At 38.7% G+C, this 27,252-nt stretch overlaps 1 protein-coding gene across 1 annotated transcript in view; it reads left to right on the top strand.

Moving 5' to 3' along the window:
• The first annotated feature begins 521 nt into the window (after positions 1-521).
• The window catches only part of GDPD4 (glycerophosphodiester phosphodiesterase domain containing 4), a 102,537-nt gene continuing 75,806 nt past the window's right edge, over positions 522-27,252 (top strand). The window contains exons 1-9 of the mRNA XM_037839763.1: positions 522-710; positions 4,299-4,402; positions 13,464-13,557; positions 15,817-15,876; positions 18,710-18,808; positions 18,878-18,971; positions 19,790-19,867; positions 20,666-20,811; positions 21,214-21,296. Of these exons, the coding sequence (XP_037695691.1) occupies positions 522-710; positions 4,299-4,402; positions 13,464-13,557; positions 15,817-15,876; positions 18,710-18,808; positions 18,878-18,971; positions 19,790-19,867; positions 20,666-20,811; positions 21,214-21,296 (947 nt within the window). The remainder of the gene's footprint in view (positions 711-4,298; positions 4,403-13,463; positions 13,558-15,816; positions 15,877-18,709; positions 18,809-18,877; positions 18,972-19,789; positions 19,868-20,665; positions 20,812-21,213; positions 21,297-27,252) is intronic.

Below are 27,252 nucleotides of genomic sequence, written 5' to 3'. Positions count from 1 at the left end.
GTGCTTTTTTGAGCCATTTCTGTTCTGAATGTTCGGAGTTGAGGGTAACTAACTGATTCTACATAAGAGAGGAGAGAAAGAGAAGAGACAGGCATTTGTGTATCTGAGCCACTTGTTAGTTAAGGATTGTAGTTTTTCCTCATACCTTAAAATTCTTAAGTTATTTCAAGAGCATATTATAGTTTACAAAGCACAATAATATATATTTTCTAATTTGATGCTTTCAGGCTCTATCAGTTGGCCAGGACAGGGAATATGATCCCATTTTATGGGTGAGAAAATTAAACTTAACATAGTGCAATGACTGCTCTAAACACTCAGCAGTTTAGTAGGAAAGGTAGGATGAAGGTATACTCCTCTGATTCCAATCCAATGCATTATCCTTTAGTATAAACTTTTTTTGTTGTTGTAATCCATCTCTCTCAATGGAATTCTGTAGAACAGCAAGGTAGGGATCATCTGGGGAGCTGCACCATGTCCTGATTGTTTTTTTTTTTTTCCTTCCAGCAAAAGGGTGGATCATGTTTAAGAAAACCACTAGGATTGTTCCCAGGAGTCATAACAAAAGAAAGCTGAAAAAGTCAAATCTGAGAAGTGGACACATCTTCACCTACAAATGCTACTTCACTTTCATTACTGGCTGTTACAGCTGCCAGTGGAAAATTAATCAGTTGAAAAAACCTAAAGCTGGAGCTCGTTGCCGCAATTGGGTACTGAGAGATGGGAAGGAGCTGGACCACACTTTCTCAGAAATGGGGAACATGGGCTGACACCTCACCACAAGATGGCTCATTAGAGTCCCTAGGACTGAAGATGCTAGGCTCTAGTTCTTCCCCGAAAGGACTTTCCCAATTCTGGATCCAAAGTAAACTATTCTAAAATACGTGCTTTGCTTTCTTCATGTCCTTTTACTCTTCTTCATGTTTTCTTTCCCTTGCTCTTCTTTTATGTCATTCATTCATTCATTCATTCATTCTCTTTTGTATTTATTCATCTACTAAACCTTGAAGAAAAAGTGAGGTTTGGGTGCAACTAGATATTTTTTGACTAGGGATTATGGTAATACCTGAATCTAGTTATTTCTTCACTGTGCATTTCTCAAGGGAGCTATGCTCATGAGAAAAAAAAAAAAAAAACAAGTGGGAAACAAGATCCTCCTTTATTATTGGTCAGACTATTGCCTGATGTTCCCTAATGAAGAGCTCTGGTAAGGCTGAATGGTGGCACTTGACCTAGCCTCATTAAGGGCCTCTTTCTTTCTCTAAGTCATATGTTGGGATTCTCTGGTGGTCTTTATCATGGAAGAGACCCAATGATGAGCATATTGAAGTAAGAAGAGGAGAGCCACGTACCTACTTACAAACATGGTCCAGCTAGAGTCTAAGAATTTGACCAGTTGAATCACTGATTTCTTATGCTCAAAGTGGGAGCGCAAGAAAAGGAGTAGGAAATGGAAGGCTTTCATGGAGTGGGCAGGAGAGTTCTTCAGTCCCCTATATATTTCCTGCCCAGATATTTGACTTCTATGCTAGTCACAGGTGATAGCAGAAGTACCTTAGATGTGGTCCCTGCTCCGAAAGAATTCACATTCTACTGGGAGAAAAGACAAGTACATTCACAATCTCGATATAGTGAGATACGTGCTGTAATTTATGTGTGTGTGTGTGTGTGTGTGTGTGTGCGCATGTGCAAAGGAGTGGCCAAAGATAACTTTATTTAAAGGTGAATACTGATTAAGACTTACAGAGGCAAATAATATGAGTCAGCCAAAGAAATGGTATTTGCAAAGACATGGAGGTGTCAAAGGGTATGAATTGAGAAGTGAAGGGAAATGAAGCTACAAAGGGAGATGTGTCAGACACTATGTGGCTTAAAGAATTTGACATCTGCCAAGTAGGGAATAAGAGTTCCCTGAATATTTCAAGCTAGTGATGTGATCTGAGCTATGTTTTGTAATGATTATTCAGTTGTGTGGAGGATGTATTGGAAGGGACAAAACTAAGGTAGGGAAGGAAACCAGAGAGAAGACAGTAGCAGTAGTCCAGGTAAGAGGTGATCGTGGCCTGCATTAGAGTAGTGATGGGAAGGATGGAGAAGAGTGGATAGATTCAAGAGATATTTACTGCTTAGGGATGAGGTAGTCAGTCACATGATAACCATAAAGAAAGGACATAGAGGGAAAGATAAAGGGAGGCTTCATTGGAAAGGTGGTATTTGAGGCAGTTTAGTATAAAGGTAAAATCTCTGGCCAGAACCTGGGAGTATGTATTGGTCCTAATTCCAACTCTGACCTTGGGCTGGTTATGTAACATCTCTGAACCTCTCTACAATGAGGGAATTGAATTAAATAATTCTTAAGGTCCCTTTCTACTCAAGGGATGGAGTGTCGAGTAAAAGCTAAGATCTTGTGTTCTGAGGAAAGACTGCCTCAGCTCAAATTATGGTATCACAGTTCCACCGCTGTGGGAGTTTGGGCAAGTTAATTAATGCACCAGTGCTTTGGATTCCTCATTAGAATTATCATAATGATGATAATAAATAATACTCACCAATGGGGTTTTTCATGAGGATAGAGGAGATAATATGTGTAAAACACTTAGAATTGGTCTCAGGACATGATTAGCACTCAATAAATGTTGGCTATTATTATTACTGTTTCCGGAGCGACTGACTTGTGGAAGTGATCTGCCACATGCAGAACTGATTGTGGGGGTGGGGATAGGGGAAACTTTGTGGAGGGAGTAATGTAAACAAGAGTCAAGAGACAGACAAGTGCGGTGGTATGTTTAGGGAAAAATGAATTTCCAATGTTGAATTTATACAGAATTATATAGTAAGAGGTAGTGTTGGAAAGGAATATTTTATCAAATTATGAAGCATCTTGTATGTCAAGCTAAAATGTTTGAACATTATAATGTAAACAGTGGAGGGCCTTTGAAAAATTTTGAAGTATTCTAGGTAGAGGAACAAGCAAGTATAAAAGTCCTGATGAAATTTAGTTCAACTTAGTTTAATTTCTGTTTAGAAACAGAAGGTCCAATGTGGCTGGAGTCTGGAAATGGAATCAGAGCGTAGAGTATAGGGTGGCAAGGGTTAATCATGCAGGACATTGTAAGCCGTGGTTGGCAATTTGGATAATATTCTAGTATGCTGGGAAGCTCTGGGAGGGTTTTAAGCAAGAGAGTAATGTAATCTGATTTTTGGTTTTACAAGTCCACACAAGTGTTTTTGTAGAGAATGAGTGTAAGATGTGAGTCAAATTCTGTGCTCTTCGCCTTCCTGTGCTCAGGATGGTGGATTAGTGCCTTAATACCTATAGCATTTAGTAAGCTTTTTGAAATGCTCTTTTGTATTTCCTGTTTTTTCTCATCCTCACTCCTCATCAACATGATACTTTAGATAAGGCAGGGGTTATTTTATCCATTTTTGATAGATTAAAAACAGTATCTCAAAGAGGTAGGAAAGGCTGTAAGGACTATAACTCAGATAGCAACTTCAAACCTCAAGTTTCCAGGAAGATTTTGGCAACCTGTGGCATGGGTCTTTTGTGATATGATTTTAGGTAAGGTGGTTGTCTTTAAGGCCCAGTTGTAACTCCACAAAGATATCCTCCATCACATAGATCTTAATTCCAGTGCTGACCCTGTCACTTCTTGGCTATGTGATCTGAGCCAACTAATTTACCTCTCTGAGCTTTAGTTCTTTCTCCTGTGAAATGAGATGAAAAATAACCTAACTCATATGGCTGTTATAAGAAAGAAATTAAAATAGCTTGTGAAGTCCCTAGCATTGTACTGGCACAAAATAGCTACTCAAAAAAAAAAAAAAAAATGTTTATTCCCTAAACCCACACCACCCTCATCACTACTAGTGGATATATAAATGACTAAATGAAGTGATGAATGAGAAATGAACAAATTACTCAATGAATGAATCACCAAAGAAACATTTGGTAGATGAATGCAACAGATGATTGTTAAGAGCCAACTACATTCAAGAAACTGTGCTAGAAATGGCAATACAGAGATGTGTTATAGAAATTTCCTTTCTTCAAGAAGAAAGAGTGTAATAGCAGATACAAACATATAAACACATAATTACAGTTCAGCATAATAAAGCTATGCATTGATAGATACAAGATTTAGTAGGGAGTGAAAAGAAGAGAGTGGTCAGTCTAGACTTTGGAGGATAATACACGGCACTTTGACTATATTAATCTTTGGCAAGTATATACAGAAATTGCTGAGTTAACATGGAGGAATGAAGCTAAGTTAGACTTCCTTTCTTTCTCTTCCCAGCGAGAGAGATTATTTTTCCCATTTCTGCTTGCTTCAGTTGGCTTGTCTTCCCTTTTCCTGTTCGTGTGGGCAGAATCCTCAAATGAATACTTTGACTTTGACTGGTGAGTTTTACTTTTTGCATTTTCATTTGTTTAAGGGCTCTTTGGTCTGATAGTCACCTGGATTCTATTCCGGGTTGAAAAGGTCTGATGGCATAGTAGGGCAGAGTGGACAAAACTGTGCTTTCCACAGCTTGTGGGTAAGAGGCCTGACTCTGGGGTGGAGGTAAAGATGCTTAGCACTCTAAACTGTTATACTTTACTTCCACCCAAACTCAGTTTTGCACTTTGACCAAATCTGGCATCAGTGGGAAACTTTCTTTCTCTTTGTTTCCTGTGGCCCTAATCCTGCTGCTCTGATAATGACTCCCTGACATCTTGTTCCTCACTCATTTTGTTTGGGTTACTGATCCCTAGACTAGTTAGTATTCATTATCTCTATCCCAGAATCCAGCTGTCTTTATTTCATGTACAGTCTCTGCCTCATCCTGCTCTCCTTAGGGGAGTTCCTAGGACTTTGAACACAGAGTTGGTTGTCCCTTCTTAGTACCCTGTTACGGCTAAACTACTCCTGGGCTGCTCCCACCCCTTCCAGTTTTTCTGGTCCAGTGCCTTCTAAACTTGCTGCAAAATCTTACTCATCATTTGGTATTTGGGGAGAATAGGGGTATGTTTGGATATGAGATGTTTTTTAAAAATGAAAATACATTTTATTTTTCCTTATATAGAAGTAAAATATGGTTTGTTATTTAAATGTCAAAAATACAGAAAATTGGAATATATAAAACCTGCTTCGTCTCACTCTCAGGTGACAGTCATTTATTGGTATATTTCTGAGCCCTTTTTTAATATTTATTTTTACATTATTATACTCAAACTGTATATAATTTTGCTTTTCCTTTTCACTTAAAATAATTAAAATACTTTAACAGATAAATAAAACTCTTAATGAACATCATTTAAAATAATTTCAAAATATTTCATCACATGAAGATGCTGTAATATACTTAACCATTTTTTTTAGTAGGCATTATGAACATTTCTAGTTTCCTTGTTTTTATGAAATAACAGGGCAGAGAAATCTGTGTGTTCTGATAATACTCTTACAATAAATTCCCACAAGTGGAGTTACTGAATAGAGAAGAAAAATTTTGAATTCTCATAATTCTTATTTTGAATAATTTGTCAATTTGCTAGATAGAATTGTTTTTTATTTTGAATTATTGAGTTTCAAAACTAGTTTATTTAGCTAATGTATTTTCTTCATTGGCCCATTTATCTTTTGGGGCCTTCAGTATGTTTTCTCATCAGTTCATACGCAATCTTTATTTTTGGACCAGTTCTGAATTATTCCATAGCACTTGAAATACAAGAAATGTTTTATTTCTTTAATTCTTATAAATTAAAAAAAAAATTTGTCTCTGAGATCCCTGGTTGTCAAAGTTGTAAAAAGTCTAATAGCCAAAGTTTTCTGGCTCTTTTCCCATCTCTTCAGTTTTATCAAAGACCTGGGGCGTACCACAGTACAGTACCAGTATGTGGTGGTGAGAGGAACTTCTGTTCACTAATTTACACTAGTCACTTTGGTCATTATTTGTTATTATTATTATGTGTTTTTTGACATAATGCAAGTGCTGGGCCCTAACCACTTTTTAGGAATTGCTATTCCAGATGTGCTACTGAAATGTTTGTTGCAGTAGTCTTTTGCCTTGACTACAAGCATGGCTCAGGAAGACAGAGATGTTTTGTAGCCAATCTCTGTAAGCTTCCATACAGCCGTCCCCCAGTTGTGTTCCTCAGTCTTCAGCATGCAGTATGCAAGTTGTGCACAAGTCTGAGTTCTAGTGAAATCTTTGACTGCTCCCTCTTTCCTAGAGGGAAGTTATTTTTTACATTCTTAGGGTAAGGGCAGTCTCTCATTTTCTTTAGAGCCACAACTTCATTTCCTGCCCTTCTTGCCCAACCCACATTGATTGGATATTGTTTGCTGATGGTTTAAGGTAAATATTTTCATGCTTAGAAAACGACCTGCTATTCCTACTTTTCTAAAAGATTTTATCAGATGGGCTTGTAAAGTTTTATCTAATGCCTTTGGAATATCTATTGGGATGATCATATGCTTTAATTTATTTATCTGTTGAAAAGTAAAATATGTGTATTATAAAATATAAAATACATACATAAAATTGCGTAGAATATAAAACTATAGTTTTAAAAATAATCATATTGAATATATCTTCCAAAGAAGATATACAAATATACAAATGGCCAAAAAGCATATGAAAAAATACTCAAAATCATTAGCCATTAGGGAAATGCAAACCAAAACCATAATGAGGTACCATTTCACACCCAGTAGAATGGCTACTATTAAAAAAATTGAAAATAACAAGTGTTGGAGAGGATGTGGATAAATAGGAACATTCATTCATTTGTGGTGGGAATGTAAAATGGTGGAACCGCTATTGAAAATAGTTTGACAGTTGATGGTGGTGATGATAACACAACATTGTGAACATAATTAACAATACTGAATTATATATTTGAATGTGGTTAAAAGGGGAAATTTTAGGTTCTATACATGTTACTAGAATAAAAATTTTAAAAAAGAAAGAAAAACTGTAGGACTTTGCAACACAAACAGTGAACCCTAATGTAAACCATGGACCATAGTTAACAGTACAATTATAAAAATGTTCTTTCATCGGCTGTAACAAATGTACCACCCTAATGCAAGGCATTAACAATAGGATGGTATAATTTTGTGCATGATTTTTCTATAAACCTACAACTTCTCTAGTAAAAAAAATCCAAAGAAATTATAAAGTGAACACCTGGGTAAATCATCTACCAATGTAAGAAGTAGAACATTGCCAGAACCTCAGCAATCTCCCCTTGTGTCCCCTCCTGATCACAATACCCTCCTTCTTCTGAAGTAACCGCTTTTATGCTAATAATTTCCTTGCTTTTCTTTCTATTTTTATCACCTATGAATGCATCTTTTAAAATATAACCTAAATTTGCTTGATTTTGCAACTTTTGTAAATTGTATTTTAGTACAATCTTTCCTTTTTGTTTCACTCAGTATTATATATATGAGACACATTCAGGCTTTGGGTGTCAATGTGGTTTGTTCATTTTCTTGGCTGTACAATATTTTGTTGCGTGAATATACTACCCTGTAGTTATGTATTCAACTATTGATGGATATTGGTTTGTTTCCAGTCTTTGGTTAATTATGAAAACTCAAGTAACTATTTCTTGACTTTTTGGTAATTACTTCCTTGCTTTTTTTCGTAATTTCATCATCCAACTGTACACTTATCAGTATTATCATTTAATTTTGCCATTTAAAAATGTCTTTTTAAAAGTGAGTGAGATTCTTCTTCTCTCCCCAGCCACATACAGACTTTTTCTCAAGCAGCTTATTTGTTGAAGAAAATCTGTTAGAATTTCCTATAGTCTGAATTTTGCTGACTGCATCCCCTTAATGTAGTTCTTAAAGTCTGCAGCATCTATAGCACTGCACCCCTTTTTATTTCTGATGTCAGTTATTTGTTTCTTGTTTCTTTTTCCTTGAGCAGTTTCACCAGAATTTGTAAATTCTATTAATCTTTTCAAATTACCCACTTTTGGCTGTGTTTATTTGTTTTCTATTGCATTAGTTACTGCTCTTATCTTTATTTTTCCTTCCATTTTGAGTTTGTTTTACAGTACATTTTTAAACTACTTTTAGGGCTGTCAGATTTAGCAAATAAAATATTTCACACTTATACTAAAAAATTGATTATTTATATGAAATCAAAATTTCAGTGGGCATCCTCTACTTTATCTGGTAATCCTGACTACTTGATAAAATTTTGATATGTTTTCCTTATTTTCCAAATACCATCACCACCATCCATTACCAAAACTTTTCTGTCACCGCAAAGAGAAACTGTACCAATAAAGCATTAACTCCCTATTCCCTACCTCCACTCTGGCCCCTGGTAATCTGTAGTCATATAGAATGTTTCTGGCTTTATGAATTTGCTTGTTATAATTATTTCATATCAGTGAGATCATACAATATTTTTCCGTTTGTGTCTGGCTTATTTTATTCAACATAATGTCTTCAGTGTTCATCTTATACATTCTTGGCTGTTGTTTCTTCAGGTATAACCTCTCTTCTATTCTCTTCATTCTTCCCTTCTGAAATTCCTATTAGAGGACTCTTGGAACTTCTTTATTGTTAAAAATATATATTGTGGTAAAATATATGACTTAAAATTTGAAATTTTAACCATTTATAAAAGTACAATTTAGTGACATCGATTACATTCTCAGTGTTGAGCAACCACCACCATTATCTATTTCCAAACTTTTTCGTCAACCCTAACAGAAACTCTGTACCCATTGAGCAATAATTCCCCATTCCACATTCCTCTGTTAACCTGTAATCTATTTTCTGTCTCTATGAATTTGCCTAGTCTAGATATTTCATGTAAGTGGAAGCATATATTTGTTCTTTTATGTCTGGCTTATTTAATGTAGCATAATGTTTTCAAGGTTCACCCTGTTGTGGCATGTATCAGAACTTCATTCTTTTTCTTTTCTTTTTGGCTGAATAATATTCCATTGCTGTTTACCCATTTATCTGTTGATGGAAATTTGGGTTGATTCTATCTTTTGAATATTGTAAACAGTGCTGTTATGAACATGTGAACATTGGTGTGTAAGAATCTGTTTGAGTCCTTGCTTTCAATTCTTGTTGAGTATACACCTAGGAGTGGAATTGCTGGATCACATGGTAATTCTATGTTTAACTTTTTGAGGAACTGTCATACTGCTTTCCACAATGGCTCTACCGTTTTATATTTCCATCAGTAAGGTACTAGGGTTCTTATTTCTCCACATCCTCTCCAGCACTTGTTACTTTACTTTTTAAAAAAATAATGATGAACCTAGTTGGTGTGAAGTGGTATCTCATTATGGTTTTGATTTGCATATCTTTAATGGCTAATGATGTTAGCATCTTTACATGTGTTCATTGGCCATTGGTATATCTTCTTTGGAGAAATGTCTCTTCAACTCCTTTTCACACTTTAAAAATTGGGTTGTATGTCTTTTTGTTGTTGAGTTGTAGGACTTCTTTATATATTCTTGATATTAAACCCCTTATCAGATATGTGATTTGCAACTCTTTTTTCCCATTCTGTAGGTTGTCTTTTTACTTGCTTGATATTGTCCTTTGATGCACAATTTTAAATTTTGATGAAGTCTAATTTACCTATTTTTTCTTTTGTTAGCTCCTGCTTTTTGTGTCAAATCTAAGAATCCCTTGTCAAATCAAAGGTCATGAAGATTCATCCCTATGTTTTCTTCTAAGATATTTATGGTTTTAGCATTTATATTTATATTGTTGATCTATTTTGAGTTAATTTTTGAATATGGTGTGTGATGGTTGGGTTCATGTGTCAACTTGGCTAGGTGGCCTAGCTGTCTGGTCAAGCGGGCACTGGCCTGACGATTCCTGTGAGGCTATTTGAGGCTGGTTGGTTTGTCGGATCATCAGTCAATTGACTGCAGCTGACTGATGACTCATCAAGGGGCGTGCTTCCACAGTGAGAGAATGCAATTGGCTGGATTTGGTCCGGGTGATCAGTTGGAGGCTTATAAGCCGGACGGTTAGAGAACCTTCACTTCTTCTTCAGCTGCTCAGTGAAGCTTTTCCTGGGGAGCTCATCGAAGTTGCCAGTTCGTTTCCTGAGGAGTTCGTTAAAGTTGTTGGTTTGTTTCCCGAGGAGTTCGTCGGACGTCTTCCTTGGAGTTGACAGCTTGTTGACAGCTCTGCAGAATTTGGACTCGTGCGCTCCCGCAGTTGCGTGAGTCACTTTTACAATTTGATAATAAGAGACATCTCTCATTGATTCTGTTTCCAAGGAGAACCCTAACTAATACAACTTGGTACCGAGAGTGGTTCTTGAGAAACGGAATCTTAAAGTGGGCTTTTACAACTTGTTTTCTACTCTGATTAGATTCAGAGGCACTAATGACTCTATTTCCAATAATCAAGAGGGTACTAAGAGTCCATGGCAGGAGTTGGCAAAGGAAATACGCAAAATAGCACCATTTGATTCTCCTAATTGTGCTCTAGTACGAAGCGAGGCTCTGGGTGACAGCGTTTTCGACATTTTCACAGAGTTTTGCAGTATTAAGAAGTATAATGATGTTGGCTGGCTGCTCTTAGATACTTTGGATACAGTTGTAAGAGAAAGGGATGAGCTAAAGGCTTCAAATTCAAAACTTGAATGCCGTATGACAGATGTAAAGAGTTCCATCTGTGCCCTGAAAGAAAATCTTATTTCCTGTGCCCGCAGACTGGAGGTTTCTGAAAATCAGACGCAGTCTCTTATTGTGCGAGTAGCACATTTACAGCGTAAACTAAAATCTCAACCTCTCAGGGTGTCTGCTGTTAAAGTAAAGGCATTGATTGGAAAAGAATGGGACCCAGAAACTTGGGATGGAGACATATGGATTGATAATAATGACAGTGAGGACATTGGAACCCTGGATTCTGCTGGGTCATTGTTAGATTTACCTGTAGAGGGCTGTCCTGGGGAAACAGCTTCTCTGCCTCCAGTCTGCCCTAAGGAGCCTGCCACGCAACTCCCACCTAAGGAGATTGACCCTTCAATGCCTGCTAATCTTGTAATCACCTCCCCTGAGGAAGCAGCCCTCACTCTTTTGTCTGGAGAGACTAATCCTGTTTTAAGAGATGAAAATGCAACAGAGTGCCCTGAGGTGAATGGCTTGAGAGATAATTCTAACTCTTTTTATGACCCACCCCCACCACCAGTTTTTGCTTCAAGACCTATAACTAGGCTCAAGTCCCAACAAGCCCCAAAGGGTGAGGTACAAAGTGTGACCCATGAGGAAGTACGCTATACTCCAAAAGAACTGTATGAGTTTTCCAACTTATACAGACAGAAACCAGGGGAATATGTGTGGGAATGGATATTGAGAGTGTGGGATAATGGTGGAAGGAATATAAGGTTGGATCAGGCTGAATTTACTGATATGGGCCCACTAAGCAGAGATTCTGCATTCAATGTTGTAGCTCGAGGGGTTAGAAAGGGTGTTAACAGTTTGTTTGGGTGGCTGGCTGAAACATGGATCAAAAGGTGGCCGGCATTACCAGAAATTGAAATGCCAGAACTGCCCTGGTATAATGTGGAGGAGGGGATTCAAAGGCTTAGAGAGATTGGAATGTTAGAGTGGATTTATCATGGAAAACCTGCTCACACAGGCCTGGAATGTCCAGAGGACACACCTTTTACCAGGACTGTAAGGAATAAATTTGTGAAACTAGCTCCATCATCCCTGAAGAGCTCTGTAGTCGCCCTTCTCTGTAGGTCAGATATTACTGTAGGAACTGCTGTCACTGAACTGGAATCCTTAAATACAATGGGGATAATCGGGTCCCGAGTCGGCAGAAGCCAAGTGGCTGCAGTTAATCGCCACAGACAAGGTGGACAGGGCTACCATAATGGAAAACAGGCTCAAAGCAGCAATCAAAATAATATGACTCGCAGAGACTTATGGCGTTGGCTAGTGGATCATGGAGTACCAAGTAGTAAAATAGATGGGCAATCGACTAAATTCTTGTTTGAACTATATAAGCAGAAGAATTCTAGGCCACGTGAACAAAAATCTCCCTTGAATTACAAAAACAGAGTCACGGCCCCTTAATCAATTCCCAGACTTGAGACAGTTTACAGATCCAGAGCCTCTTGAATGAGGAAGAGTCCAACTTCATTCTTTTGAATGTGGAATTGAAGCTTTCTCAGCACTGCCTGTTGGAAAGACTATTCTTTCTCCATTGAGTGGCTTTGGCACCCTTGTTGAAAATCAGCTGGCCATAGATGAATGGATTTATTTCTGTATTCTCAATTCCATTCTTGAAACTTCTTAAACTATATTCTGTGTCTCTCAATTTTTCTTTTATATTTTCCATCTTCTCACTATTTCTTTGGTGACATTAATTTTTTTGCCTATTAATTCTTCTTTCATCTTTCATGTTTGTTATTTCAAAAGTAATTTCATGATCATATTCAATTGTTTTCGTAGCCACCTGTGCTTGTGTTAAAATGTCCTGTTCTTGTTTTCTGGATGTGATTCATTCCTTTACTTCTTCTAAGTTATTAATCGTATATATTTTAGGGTTCTTTTCTGATTATTCAATACATTATGTTTTCTTGTATCCCAGTTATTCCATTTGTTGGCTTTCTTGGGTTCATTGATTAACATTCCTCACATGCTTTCTGATTACTGGTGGAGAGATCATCTTCTACAAAAAACACTCATCTCAGTGTTTTGATGTGAAATGTCTTTTACTAGGATGGCAGTTTGCCAATTTCATTCTAATTGCTGGGTGTTACATCCTCTGACCAAAGATAATTTCCTTTCTTATTTTTAACATGATTGTATTTTCACTAATATATACTTTATATTTTTTAAAATATAATTTCTTCAGATTTTATATGGAAAGGCAGGAATTTCAGCATATTATCACTCTGCTATCTTGAAATGAAAAGTATGAATTCTTTGACATACAATATCTAGACCAAGTGTTATCATTATTAGAAAATAATTAGCAGTTTTCATCTTTGCTCTGTACTCCAGGAAGAAAACACATCAGGGATTGTTTTTAAAGGGCAATTTTTTTTTTGCAGTTATGTAAAAATTACACATACACATGAGGAAGGAACCTGTCAAAATGGAAGATACTAGTTTTTATAAGGTGGTGAAATTATGGGATGACTTTCTCTTTTGACATTCTAGCATTTCTGTATTATGTTGACTTCTAAAGAGGACATGATTTTCAAAAATATATTCTAAATAACTCTTTTTAAAAATCCTACCACTTACACAGAGTCCATTAGTGTACTTAGTTACCTATGGGGCATAGTGCAAACTCCTCAACTAAATATCACTAAAGATCTTCACAAATCTATTCCCAAACCTCTTCTTTCCTATTTTCCTCTGTTCTCCTATGCCTCATTCAGTCTGGTCTTATCCCCATCCTTATCAGAGACTCTATTGCTTTCTGGTATATATTAAGAATTGAAACACATTTTTGCAGGGCCATTTTTCTAAATACAGGATTGTGGTTCTTCTGGTCCCTTGTTTTGCTGTCTGTAGCTGGGATTGTGACTGTCTACTCTGCAATGCTATTGGTGAGTAATGCTTCCTATTTCTCCCATTCTCTTCGTTAGTATTTTCATGAGGTGCTCCTGTACTCAGTGCTGGAACCTTCGTAATCTAAGATCACCTGTCTTAACAGAGTTGGGATGTATGTCAGCTGTTTGAATTTTAGGCATAAGGGATTGAAGTCAGAAAGGCTTGTGCTATTAGAGGATGACTAAGGGCATAAGGGATAGCCCTTTTAAAGGGTGTCAGAACATCCTTCTCCTAATCCCATCCATAGCCTATCCTATGATTCAGTTAGTATTGTCATTGTAGACACACACAGCTTTGCGCATTAACAATACCTTCACATTACATATTTCATATTCCATCCCCCGAGCATCAGTTTTTCTGGGCCTTACAAATTAGCTAGTTGGTTAAATGTGTCCTAATGTGCAAATGCTGATCATCTAGCCCAGATGCAAAGTGAACTTTAGCATAAGTCTTCTAGCAATAGTGACCCTGCCTGTGTTGCCTGACATAGTAGTGCTGTGAAATTTTCAGGCCAGGCAAGAGAAAAGGCTGTGGAAATGGAAAGCTAATGGAAGTAAAACTTGTAGGCAATTGAAGTTTTTGCCTGCCTTAGAAGGGCAGGTATCTTTTCTGATTTCACTATTCCATGCCTCCACTGATTTCCAGTTTTGATTAAGAAACAAATCTGCAAATCAGTTTCCATTTGCAATAATTTTTTCTTTCAGCAAAATTTGTTAAGCATTACTATGAGCAGACATAGTGCTGTGTTGAATACACAGAGATCAACAAAACATGTAGTTTCTGTTTTCATGCAGAGTACTCTATAAAGCATGAGATATAAAGTTAAAACAACTCCTTCACACATGAGCTTAGAATCTAGTAAAGTCGTGGACAAAAATAACTGGTGGAGCACTGAAGAGGTCTAAATAAAGTTCTGCAGGGTTTCTGAGAAGGAAGAGGTGACTTCAAGCTAAGGGGATTAAGGGGATTGAAGGAGATGACACTGGAGTGGGATCTTGAACAGAATGTTAGATTTGTACATGCAGATATTGGGATGGGAAGAACATTTCAGGAACAGTATGACAGAGACAGAGAGATAGCAAAGTTTGGGGTATGTTTAGGTAAGAGGAAAAAGTTCTGTTAGAATGTAGGGCATGATGAAGAATAACAGGGAAGGTAGGTTTGCTAAAGATTTTGGAAGACCTGGAGAGTATTTGGAATACATCGGGTTTCTATTTAGGAAAATCATTCTGGAAGTTGTGATGTGGAAGGTGGATTATAGGCAGAGAAACCTTTTTTTAATAGAGAAATTACAGATGAAGAATGTGTTGTGGGCCAAACCCTGGACACTGAATTGTGCCATTTTCATACACAGTAAACATGAAAAGGTATAGCTAGCTTCTATGGTGGGAATGAGTTCTAGTGTCCAATAATGCAATATATTTTAACAAACTTTATAATTTGTCCTCTTTTTGGATACCTACAATGGCAATAATAGTAAACAAGGAGGGAGACCTGGGTTCTATTTCCAGCTCTAAGTTACTTTGAGCCTTGGTTTCCTTTCTTTCAGATGAGAGCGATAATATTTAATAAAATGGTTTTTCATAGAACTGGGTAAAGAAAAAAATGAAATCATTTACATGAAATTATTTTGATAAAAAGGGAAAGTAGCTTACATATTTGAATTATCATTAATATCCTAGGTATCTGAGGACTCCAGGTTTTTACTTTCTATCTCCCACTGAGTTGATTGTAGGCTACATTTAGATTCAAATCTAACTAAGATTTGTTGAGTCTGTACTAGTGTTAACAACAATGTAGTTGTGATAGTTGTTTTATATACTATCTCCTCAAGAAACAGTTTTTAAAAGACCCTTGGAAGTGCTGGTCCCTGACCTCTATCTTCTCATGAGGGGGTTTGAGTAATACCAGGAATAAAGACCAACCCAGGGGAAAGGAATTGGCAGGAACTCAGGAAGGGTATCAGTGTGGTAATTGTTAGGAAATCTCAGAGGATATTATAATTCTTGCTGGGGGTGCTGGTGAAAGTTACAAATAGGAGATGAGATTTGAACTAGCTTTGAAGGGTGAGTAGAATGGGGAGGGAGAGCTTTTCAGGCAGAGGAACAACATGGTGAATTCCCATTGACTGAAAAGTGCAGATATTATAAGAAGTGAATGTAGTGCCAGATCGTGAAAGGAATTTTGAGCTACAGAGCAGTGCCTTGAGCAGCATCTTGGTGATTTCAAAATTTCCTCCTCTTTCCTCTTTGCAGATAATTGCATGTTTGTTGTTTTGGGAAAAAAACGAGTTATACCTGCACTGGTGTCATAAGGTAGGCCATCTGAACCTGCATCGGAGCCCTCAAGGCCTGCCGTGAATGTGCCTCCCCAGCACTCAGTGTTAAATACAGGGTTTCCCTTTCTTTCATTGTTTCCCCTAGAGAGAAGAGATCCACTTGTATGGTTTTAACTGAAGTAATTAAATTTCTAATAGATGTAACTGGCTTAACAGAAGGAGCTGAACCCAAACTTTACTCTTTCTTACTACTCTCTGTTAAACTCACTCTGTGACCCTGTTCTTCCCACACCGATAAAAATCTTTGGCAAGTTCCCTTAATTTCCCAGGCCATTTTAGTCACAAGAACATTCCAATTTCATTTATTAAAAATTTAACTTCATTGTAATAAATCAAACTTCAACTTTTATCGATCTTAAAACTTCTCCCCTCCCCTCTTTGAGCCTGACCCCAGCCTGGAAGCCTGCAGTGGTGGAGAGGGCATCCTGGTTCTCTTTCCTCTCCTCTAGCAGAATAGGGCCCATGGGAAGAGGAAATTAGGAAAAAAGAGCACAATCCCACAAGGAGGGACAAGAGGTAATGAGGTGATTCCATCTGGACCAGGTAAATGCACAGTTCCTGGCTCTTTCCATCAGGGCTGCTGCTGTGTGTTCCAGACACTCTTCTGCTGAAAATCTTCACTCCAACTGTTGATGAAGTCAGTACCTGGATTCCTGTACCCCACTTGAAATTTCTCTGTTGAGGTCCTTTTGTCCCTCCCTTGGGTGAGATCCCTTTAAGATGACACCACAGTGGTTTCTTTTAAAGGGTCCATATCTGGTGCCCAGAGAACAGGCAACTTTTAACACTATCTTTGGAGATGCAGCTCATTTTCAACATGGCCTCCCTCATTTTGTTCTCATGCATGGTTCTGATACTGTTCATTGTATTTCCCCTAATCCAGGAACACATAAAACTCTCTTGAGTGGTGCCCTTATATCTCCTCTTACTCAAATGAGGAGTATGAACTGGAAACATAAATTTAGGAGTTGTCAGAGAAGAGAGAAATTGAAGTCATGAGATCTTTTAGGGAAAGAATATAGATTGAAAAATAAACAAATAAGCCTTAATGAGATCACCATCTATTTTGGGTCATCATGATCAATTAGCCACCTCCAAGAATCCCTGTAGTTAAACCTTTCTGATTACCATTCCAGGTTTGTGTCTATTATAGAAACCATGCCCACCTTGCATCTGGCAGTTAAGTGCTGCTACTTGGCCTCTGCCGCAGCAGGATCTCGTCATTCCCTTTGAGATCATGAAGCCCATTTCATTGGCAGCATCTCTCACCTTTATTAAGGCCTAGAGGCTTGCCACTCTAGTACTTTTCAAGGATGCTGGCACTTTCCTTACCAGGGCATTTTTCAGTCCTCTGAGACCTCCCAGAGAACATGATAGGGGCGGGTGACCTGATAATAGGTGACTCCATTCCAAAAACCTTTCTCTCTGAATCTTTGGATTTTTTCTTCTATGCCATACCAAGAAATTGTTGGCATCTCAATTGTATTAAGTGTAGGACACTACTGAACCAAGGTTTGAGACAAACAATTATAACTGCTCCAAGCTGCTTAATAGAATTCTTAAAAGAATCCCCTTCTACTTGGAGATTCCCAGGGAGGAATGTGTGACCTCGATCAAAACTCCGTGTAATATGTTAATAACCAGACCTGCTGATAAACATTCTAAAGATATTTGTTAGCCAAAAGATAATATAGAGTCCTTATATATGAAAATTTTTAGCAGAATATACTCAGTATATCTAGGTTGCTTATTTTAAATCAACCTGGAATTTATAGGTTTATGGGGTGGGGCAGCTGCCTGGAGTTGTATAATTAAAGGGGTATGCCATAAGAAAGGGATGTTCTGTAATCAAAATGATTTCCTCTGTGAAGCAGTGTTCCCACATACATAATTAGAACCACATTTCACATTTTAAGTCCCAAACCAGAGCATTTCCTAATGCAAGAGAGGAAAAACTTTTTGTAAATATCTGTGTTGAGTTTGGGTATCAAGTTTTCTTTGCTTCATCAGACAAGTTAGAAAGTGTTCCCTCTTTTCCTATTCTGTAGAAGAATGTTCAAGATTGGAGATATTTCTTCCTTAAATGTTTGGTAGAATTAACCATTGAAGCAATTAGGATCTAGAGTTATCTTCTGAGAAGGTTTAATTATGGCTATATAGAGAGATAATGGAAAGAAGGAAACTAAGCATTCTCTAGAGGGCAACTTAGATTTAGAAAAACTGTGTTTGAAGTGGAGGAAGTTAAGTCTTTTTGGTTTCAATGTTCTTCTGAAGCATATAGCTTTCTGGCAGGCAATGTTTTTCATCTATTCAACAAATATTTATTTGATGCTTACTATGTGTCAGACATTTTGCAAGACATTGAGGATACAGTAATCAACAATACAAATATTTTCCTTGGCCTCATGAAGCTGTGGTCTGTTGGGGAAAACATATATTAAGCTAATTAAAATATTATTTATTTATAATTGTATTGAATGGTATGAAGAAGTGATTTATAATGGCCATTGTTGAGAAGAGTGAGGGATGCCAAGCAGCACTGAGAGCCCACCTGAAGCTCAAGATCATAAATTAGTAATGACAGCAGGCCACATGGCTGTGTAATTTTTCCATCCATGCTGTAACAAAGACTTTTGGAGCAGAAAACATGAATGCTTGGATCCTTCGCATATTGGGGATTTTCAAGATGGTTTGGTTAAAAGAACTAGGAGATGAGGACCCTGACATTGTTGGGTACACACATCTGATTCCCAAGAACAGTTCTGGTCCAGCCTAGGGCCAGGAAGTCAGGAGATTCTCTCTTTCTCCAGATCCTGATTCTACTAGTGAATATGCTCTGTGCCTTTTTGCTGTCTCTTTTATGCATATATTGGAGGGACAAGTGGTTGACCTTTGGACTTTCAATTCAGGTAAGCATCATCCTGTAGCTCTAGCACTGTCTGCTGGTATGTACAGCCTGACTTTTGGCTTTTTCCCAGGTCTTTGCTCCCTACGTGCACTTGAGCTGTGTAATTGTGATGATTATTTTTTCCTGGCCTGTGGCCCTCTTCTTGGCCCAGTTGGAAGAAGAAGGTAAGTTATGTGGATGGACTTATGCCTGACCCCTTCGCCTCTGGTTTTAGCTTGTGTTCTGCATTTAGCAAAAGAGAAACTTGGTAGCTAGCTATCCCTATGCCTCTTTGAAATCAGTTTAACTCATTATTTAGGCATGCTCTTGGAAATCTCACTCCCTATCTTAGGTGGCCTGTTATAGTATTTCCTTGACTGAACAGGTCTTCTAAAGAGGGACTCACTTGCTAAGAAAATAAGATTTTCTCTGTGTTCTTACACATTGACTGTCTGGAGATGGGTGAGGGCAATGGGAACCATTTTAATTTTATTTGACTAGTGTGCTGTTAGGAGTTATAGTTCTTTCTGTTTGGCAAACGCTACCGTTTTCAGCTAAACAGTTGAAAGATCCCTGGTCACATCCCAATAACTCAAAGCAAGCCCCTATAAGTCCCTGTCACACCTGGGGCAGAAATTTCTGGCTTGGCCACTGGTTTCTTCTCCATTTTTTACTTTAATATAATGAAAACAAAAGAGAATCAGGGCTCTAAATCATTTTGGGAATGGAGTTATCTCTTACCATCCCTGATGAGAAACCAGTAGGATCGTCTTCTCTCTAGGCCACCATGTTTATCATTGGTTAAATAAGGGGTATTTGCTTCCTGACTTGTGGGGGGATTCCGGTTAGAGAAAGACTGGATTGATAGTGGTACCATTGTGTGTGTGTGTTTGTACATGTGTGTATGTGTGTGTGGAGGGTGAAGTTTAGGCAATATTTATGGAGCAAGAGCTTAAAGGAGGCAATAATCTAAGTCTTTTCTTTTTCACTTCCTAAATTTTAGCCAGATTTAAAAGATACAGGATGACCTTTTATGACAGAAGAAAAATCAAGAGATGTAATGAAATCACAAAGTTGAAAGGTTAGAGCTAAAAACCTAGTTTTTGAAAGTCAATGAAACATAGGTGGTAACTTCAAGTGTACAAATGGGTAAAATTCTCAGAGGTCTAAAATATCATGTGTTGGAAAATGGACAGTGATAACGGGCTATGGATTGTGTGAGTGTGTGCATGCGCGCGTGTGCGTGTGTGCACGTATGTGAAAGAGAGAGAGAAGCAAATAACAAATATTTATCGAATACTTATTAGGCAACTCTGTGAGCCAGATATTAGTGGTGAGATAGCTCCATTTTACAGAAGAAAATGAAGCCTCAGAGGGATTAAGCAACATGCCCTTAGTCACACAATTAGAAAATAGCAAAGCCTGGTCTTGAACCAAAATTTCTGCCACCCAAAGCCGCTTCCACTATTCTCTACTGCTTTAAATATAGGGGCATTTAAAGCTGATCTTTACAAGCTTAAGGGTTTTCTCAAAAGTAGCTGAGCTCTTCCTCCACAAATAAGCTGCCTCTTGGCATTCCCGCCCTCTCTTTCCCTTTCTACTCCCTGTATAACTCATCTCCCAGTCAATTTTAAGTTCCAATAATGCTGCTTTAATAATAATATCTTACATTTGGACAGCCTGTACTTTCACATCCAAGACCTCTGAAGATAGATGAGAATGTGACAGAAGTAGAGAGTAATCAGCCAATCAACACAGTCAAGGAAACAGAGTCTGCGTGTTTACTCAGACTGCTGCTGTGGGATTATCAGTTGCTTGGGATGGTTCTCCATCCCTCTTTTCCTTTAGTCTCACTTCCCCCTCCATCCAAATTTTTCAGCTCTACAACTGGCTATTGGACTGCCCTTTATTATTATCCTTTTATTCCTCTACTTGATGCCACTGGGGATTTATTCTCCCTGCATTCTGGAGAAGGAGAATTTGGGACCCAAGCCAACCTTCTTTGCACATAGAGGTGCCCCTATGGTAGGTCTGAGCATGATGGACATGGGTGAGTACAGATGTGTGTTGGGTGTATGGGTGAGAGAAGGGGACTTCAGAACCATAAGGAACCCCTGTAGAGTAAAAGAGGTTGGCTTCAGATGACAAAGACAAAGGAGTTAACTGTAGAGGTTGGACTTGAACCCTGGTCACCTGACTCCCAGTCCATTTTTCTTTACCATGCCCAAATGACACTGCCTTAGATGAGCAGAGTTCCAGAATCAGATTGGGTAGATGGAAATGTAGGCAGAGCTTTTGAAAAGGGACTCTGTGTAGTCAAGCTCTACTTCCTAAAGCCCTTTATTACTGAGCTCCATCTCTATCATGGGAGGGATGCTGAGAGGAGAGACTCTGAGGCGTAGGACCTGATATCCTTTTCTTCCACAGGTGGGACCTGAAAATACCATGATGGCCTTTGAGAAAGCTGTTGACCAAGGGGCCCATGGGCTGGAGACTGACATATACTTAAGGTAGGAAAAGAGGAAAGAGGGGAGGCAGGCGGGTATAAGGCCAATGCCACGGAAAAGGACCAGCCTGGCCCAAAGAGTAGAAAGGGCAAGCCCTAGGATATATCTGTGTTCATATTGTACATATACACATACCACACATGTAAACCACATTCCCCTTACAAACCATAATACACCTGTACCCTACATTCTCAATCAATCACAGGCTCAAATGGAATGAGTTAAAAGACAAACATCTTTCCCTACATACCACAAGTCGATACAAACACTTTATATATACCCCACACATAATTCAAATTTGGTCCCATTGAAAACCATGTTTACAACTTCACCTCATGTATTACATGCCCACTCTTACCTTAGCAACCTATTTAACTAGCACTCACTGGGCATCTACTATATTCCAGGCCTTCTTCTGAGCACCAGGGAGATGGAAATGAGTAAGATAAAGTCCTGCCTATTGACTTTCCCAGCCCAGTAAAGGACATATGGCATGTTTACAAATAACCATAGTGTAAGACCATTTATGATGAGTGCCTAGTATCTTCAAGAGAAGAATAAGTCAAGAGAAGAATAACAGTGGAGAAAAGACCTCTTCCTGTTATGTGAAAAAAATGTATGTGCTCAAAGTTGAGCTTGGGTTGAGACTTGAAGGAAAAATAATATGTTACCAAGCAGAGATATGGAAGGCGGGCATCCTAGACAGAGACATTAGCTATTCAAGGGCATCTAAATGAGAAATACCAAGTTTATAGATCAGTGAGCTAATCTGTATGGATGCCAAAAGTGTTATGCTTTGTGGTCAGGAGAGGGCTATGTGATGAGGTAAAATGGCGATAGGGTTGACTGAGCTGCATCATGGAGATCCCTAAATGTATGATGGGCAACCATGGGAGATTTTAGAGGAGAGTTTACCTTATTGGAGATGTTTTCAGTAAGGCTCATATGGCAATCTATAAAGAAGAATTATCAGGGAGATGGATAGCAAACTGTAGTAATGGTTTAAGGGAAAACAAAAAAAGGCTTGGACCAGAGCAGAGCAAGGGACAAAGAGGCATGCTTTGCTGTAGCATCTATGTACCTGAGCAGCTGAGGAATGGAAAGGCTGGGGTCATCTCAAGCACAGGCATATTCGTGTATGTGTATGTGGTCTGTGCATAGCCCCTTTATGGCTGTTCTTTGAGGCAAGCAGAACAGAAATAAATACTGTGTTTCATAAATGAGGATATTGTGGTTTGAACCTGGTTTCAAAGAAGTGAAGTGTATTATATTACTCAGGTTATTTAACTAGAATGTACATGATAAAACCAGGATTAGAACTTAATTTCCTGAACCCAGACCAGGGTTCCTGAGGTTACCTGACAGTGACAACCATCATATGCAGAGCATTTTGACTCAGGATTGAAACTGAGTGTTCTAGCAGAGCATTCAATGGTGGAATTACATGGTGGTTTTGGAAATGAGCATCTTGCACATTGTCTTTATCTCCTCTCTTACTTTTGTGAATTCAGCTTTGACATAGAAGATCCTTTCAAGCCCCCTGTTTCTCTGCTTGTTATCATCTTCATGTCCAGTGAACATTTCCTCCACATACCTCCACCATCCACATTCATTTCGAGGTCATACTCTAGGCTTTGTCATTACCAAACACTGAATATTAGTCAGGGTCCAGTTAGGACACAGAAACCACACCAGTAATTTGAACAGGAAAAAAATGTAGTATCTAGAATTACCAGGTAGTAAAGTGTATTTAGCTACTAAAAGAGGTAAAAAAAAAAAGGACTCTAAGAAGTATGGAAGTAATAAGTAAAATAAAAGCAGCTACTAGAACTTCTGGTTCCAGACAAGATGGAATAAGCACATTCCATCCTATTCTTTTACAAGAAAAAACCTGGACAAAATTTATAGAGCAAATGACATAAGACTCTAAAAGGTGGAGAAAAGAAAGTACACTGGCTAGGGTCCAAAGAATCAAGGAACAAACCATTAGGGAGTTTCCAGTTTTTTGTTTTTCTTCTTCTCCTATATATACCTACTGGACTCTTGAGAGCCTGCAACCCTAAAACACCAACAGGTGCAGATGACAATAATAACAACAGATTATCCCAGAAAAGCCTGCTGTCTACAGCCGAAGTACTGGGAAAAGGGTAGCCCAGCAGGGTTATAAACATTTTGGGCACACCAGTCCTGCTCATGTGAACATCACAAAAGAGCTACTCTCCTCCCTGTTCCTACTTGGTTCCATGGCCTGGAGACTCTCGACAGGAGTCTGTCTTCCATTCTATTGCAAAATAGGAGGCAGTGCCTCTCTCTCCCCACTCCAAACTAGAGAGTGTAGGGAGAATTATGAAAAGGAAGGAGCTAGTGAAATGGCTTGTATATGAAATCCTGGGAAGTCTTTGAACAGTCCATGCATAAAACCAACCAGAAACAACATGGCAAAAGATTTTATAACCAAACACCATCTGGAACACAGTCCAGATTTTAAATTAGTGTCTTGTTAGCACACAGATGGGAAACAACAGAATAGTACTGTAAAGCCTTTGAAAACTAAATTGACATAAGAACCATGGCCCACAAATGTGGTCCAGGATAGGTGGTGTGAACCTAAATAAGTTGACAGTTGATTTCTCACTAGAAAACCAGAGACCAGAAGGAAATGACACATCTTTCAAATGCTGAAAGAAAAGAATTGTCAACCCAGAATTCTATATTCATCAAAAATATTGTTTAGTAATGAAAAGAAAATCAAGACATTTTCCAATGAAGGAAAAATACATCTGACATTCACTAAATGAATGGCTAAAGAAATTTCTTTAGATGAAATAAAGTGATGTTAAAAAGTAAAACAACAGCTTACACAATGGGAGAAAATCTTTGGAAACCACATATTCAATAAAGGCTCAATATCCAGAATATACAAAGAAATCCTTCAACTCAAACAATTTTTAAAATGGGCAAAAGACTTCAATAGAAATCTTTCCAGAGAAGATATACAAGTGGCCAAAAAGCACATGAAAAGATGCTGAACATCACTAGCTGTTGGAGAAATGCAAATCAAAACCACAGTGTGGTTCTGGGAAAATGAAGAAATAGGAAGCGAGTTGTGGAGTCCACTCTTCTCCCCAAAGCAGCAAATGGACAGGCAGAAACTGTCCAAATCAACTGTTCTGTAGCTCTGGAGACCAGAGGAGTTCTGTACAGCATTCAGGAAAGTGCTGGATGAAGAGACTGAAACTGTGGCCAGACACTGTGAGTAATTCCATCACAGCTCCTGGCACCCATCCCCTACCCTCAGAAGAAACAGCAGAGGGCTGTCCATTCCTTGCTTGAGGGACTGCCATGGATTGGGATGGCTAAAGGATTCCTCTGCCCCAAGTACAGCCCAGTACTGATCTACCTATTGGCCAGTGAATTTAGACATCTGGATCCTGGTGATCTGGCTCATCCCTGTCAGATGTCACCACACCATTGTTTCAACCACGTAAGAGATAGAAACAGCGTAAGTCCAAAAATAGCCTGACTTCGTAGGGTGAGGGAAATAGGTTGCCAAAGACTGCTATCAGCTGGGCAGTTCAGGAAAGTGTACTTTAGGGGAAATATCAAAAGAGGGGATTGAGCAGATGAGGAAACTGCAGCCTTGTGAAGTGGAAGGGGGAAAAAAAGGCGTTTTGGAGTCTTTCCTGACCCTCCCCCCATGGTACTTTGGATCTGGTCTGTGCCTCCCTGAGTGGATACCTGGCCCTGTTTGACTGACAAACCAACTGTTAAAGAAGAGCCTTAACACAAACCCAATCAACAACAAAATTCTAAACGAGAGAGAGAAACCCCCCTGAAGAATAAAACCATCTAGATAATTGGATGCCCAGATATCAGCAAAAAAAAATCACAAGCCTACTAAGAATCAGGAAGATATGGCCCAGTCAAAAGAACAAAATGCACACTATATAATTTAACTTGTATGGTCAGTTTATTCAAACACCATAATTACATGGAACTTTGAATAGGGATTAAGATCTGGTTGGTTTGTACAGCTTAGGGTGAAGCCCCAATACACCCCAGAGTAATTTTGGAGGAGAATAAAAATGTATTTGCTATGTCCCCTTGAGGGACTGGGGAAAATGTGGGAATATTAAACTTCCCACCTGGGGAATTACTGATATTTTCACAAACATTGGGGACTACAAATTTAAAAAGCCAAGCCTTTGATCTTGGGGCTTGCCCTCATGAATTTTGTTACTGCAAAGAAGAGGCTAAGCCTACTTATAATTGTGCCTAAGAGTCATCCCCAGAGAATCTCTTTTGTTGCTCAGATGTGGCCTCTCTCTCTAAGCCAACTCTGCAGGTAAGTTCACTGCCCTCCCCACTATGTGGGGCATGGCTCCCAGGGTGTAAATCTCCCTGGCAATGTGGAACATGACTCCTGGGAATGAGCCTGGACCCAGCATCATGGGATTGGGAAAGTTTTCTTGACCAAAAAGGTCAGAAGAGAAATGAAGCAAAATTAAGTTTCACTGGCTGAGAGATTTCAAATGGTATTGAGAGGTCATCTGAAGGCTATTTTTATGCATGACATAGATATCCCTTTTTAGGTTTTAGTGTACTGGAATAGCTAGAAGGAAATACCTGAAACTGTTGAACTGCAACCCAGTGGCCTGGATTCTTGAAGACAATTGTCTAACTATATAGCTTACATGGGGTGACCATGTGATTATGGAAACCTTGTGGCTCACACTCCCTTTATCCAGTGTATGGACAGATGAGTAGGAAAAAGGGGGACAAAAATTAAATGAATAATAGGGGGTATGGGGGTATGGGATATTTGAGGTGTTCTTTTTTATTTTTATTCTTATTTTTATTTTTTTGGAGTAATGAAAATGTTCAAAAATTGATTGTGGTGATGAATGCACAACTATACGATGTTACTCTGAACAACTGATTGTACACTTCAGAAGATTGTATGGTATGTGAATAATCTTAATAAAATTGAATAAAAAAAGAACAAAATGAAGTCAGAGGAGATACAGAATTTGGGACAACTAATCAGTGATGTTCAAACAAATCTAGCTCAATTCAAGGAGATGGCTAAGGAGATAAAGGATATTAAGAAGACACTGGATGAGCAAAAAGAAGAACTTGAAAGCATGCAGGAAAAATAACATGGGAATGAAAGGCACAGTAGATGATATTTAAAATACACTGGAGTTGCAGTGCCACTGTTCTCACAGACTGAGAAACTGTGAGTAACACACTTGGCCATGACTTCTGGTGCCCAACTCCCACTCTTGAGTCCAGAAGTTCCTGGCCAGCCCAGTTTCTGCCTTGCAGGTGGCTGCAGGTGTTGGGGAAGCTCTCACCCTGGGCATAGTTCTGATCCAACCATTGGCTGGTGAGATTGGTTCTCTGGGTTCCTCAGCCTTGGCCCTTACTGGATAGGCATCCACAGATAACATTGTTCCTACCTAATTCAGAAGCAGAGGGGACGGAGGGCTAAAAAACTCACCTTTGTAGGACTTGGGGAATAGGATGCTGAAGAGCACCATCTGCTTCACAGGCTGGGAAAATATAGTCTTGGGAATCTGCTTTCCTGATCCACTTCCCAGGGCCCTTTGCAACTGGTGTCTACCCCCCTGCTTTGTACCCTGGCACTGTTTTGGCTGGGAATTACTGACGAACCTAGTGGCAAAGAAGAGCCTTAACATTAACCAAATCAACAGCAAAATCTTAGACAAGAGAGGGAAACCACCCTTCAGATTAAGCTCATCAGGATACTCAGATGCCTGGATTCCAGCAAAAAAACACAAGCTGTACTAAGAAACAAGAAAATGTGGCCAAGCTAAAGGAACAAATAAAAACTTTGGAGAAGGTACAGAATTTGGAACAACTGATCAGAGATGCTCAAACAAATATCCTAAATCAATTCAAGGAGATGGCTAAAGAGATAAAGGATATTAAGAGG

The sequence above is a fragment of the Choloepus didactylus genome, chromosome 6, assembly GCF_015220235.1.
Source record: "Choloepus didactylus isolate mChoDid1 chromosome 6, mChoDid1.pri, whole genome shotgun sequence".
Lineage (NCBI taxonomy): Eukaryota > Metazoa > Chordata > Mammalia > Pilosa > Megalonychidae > Choloepus > Choloepus didactylus.
This window is presented reverse-complemented; position numbering and strand designations above follow the sequence as displayed.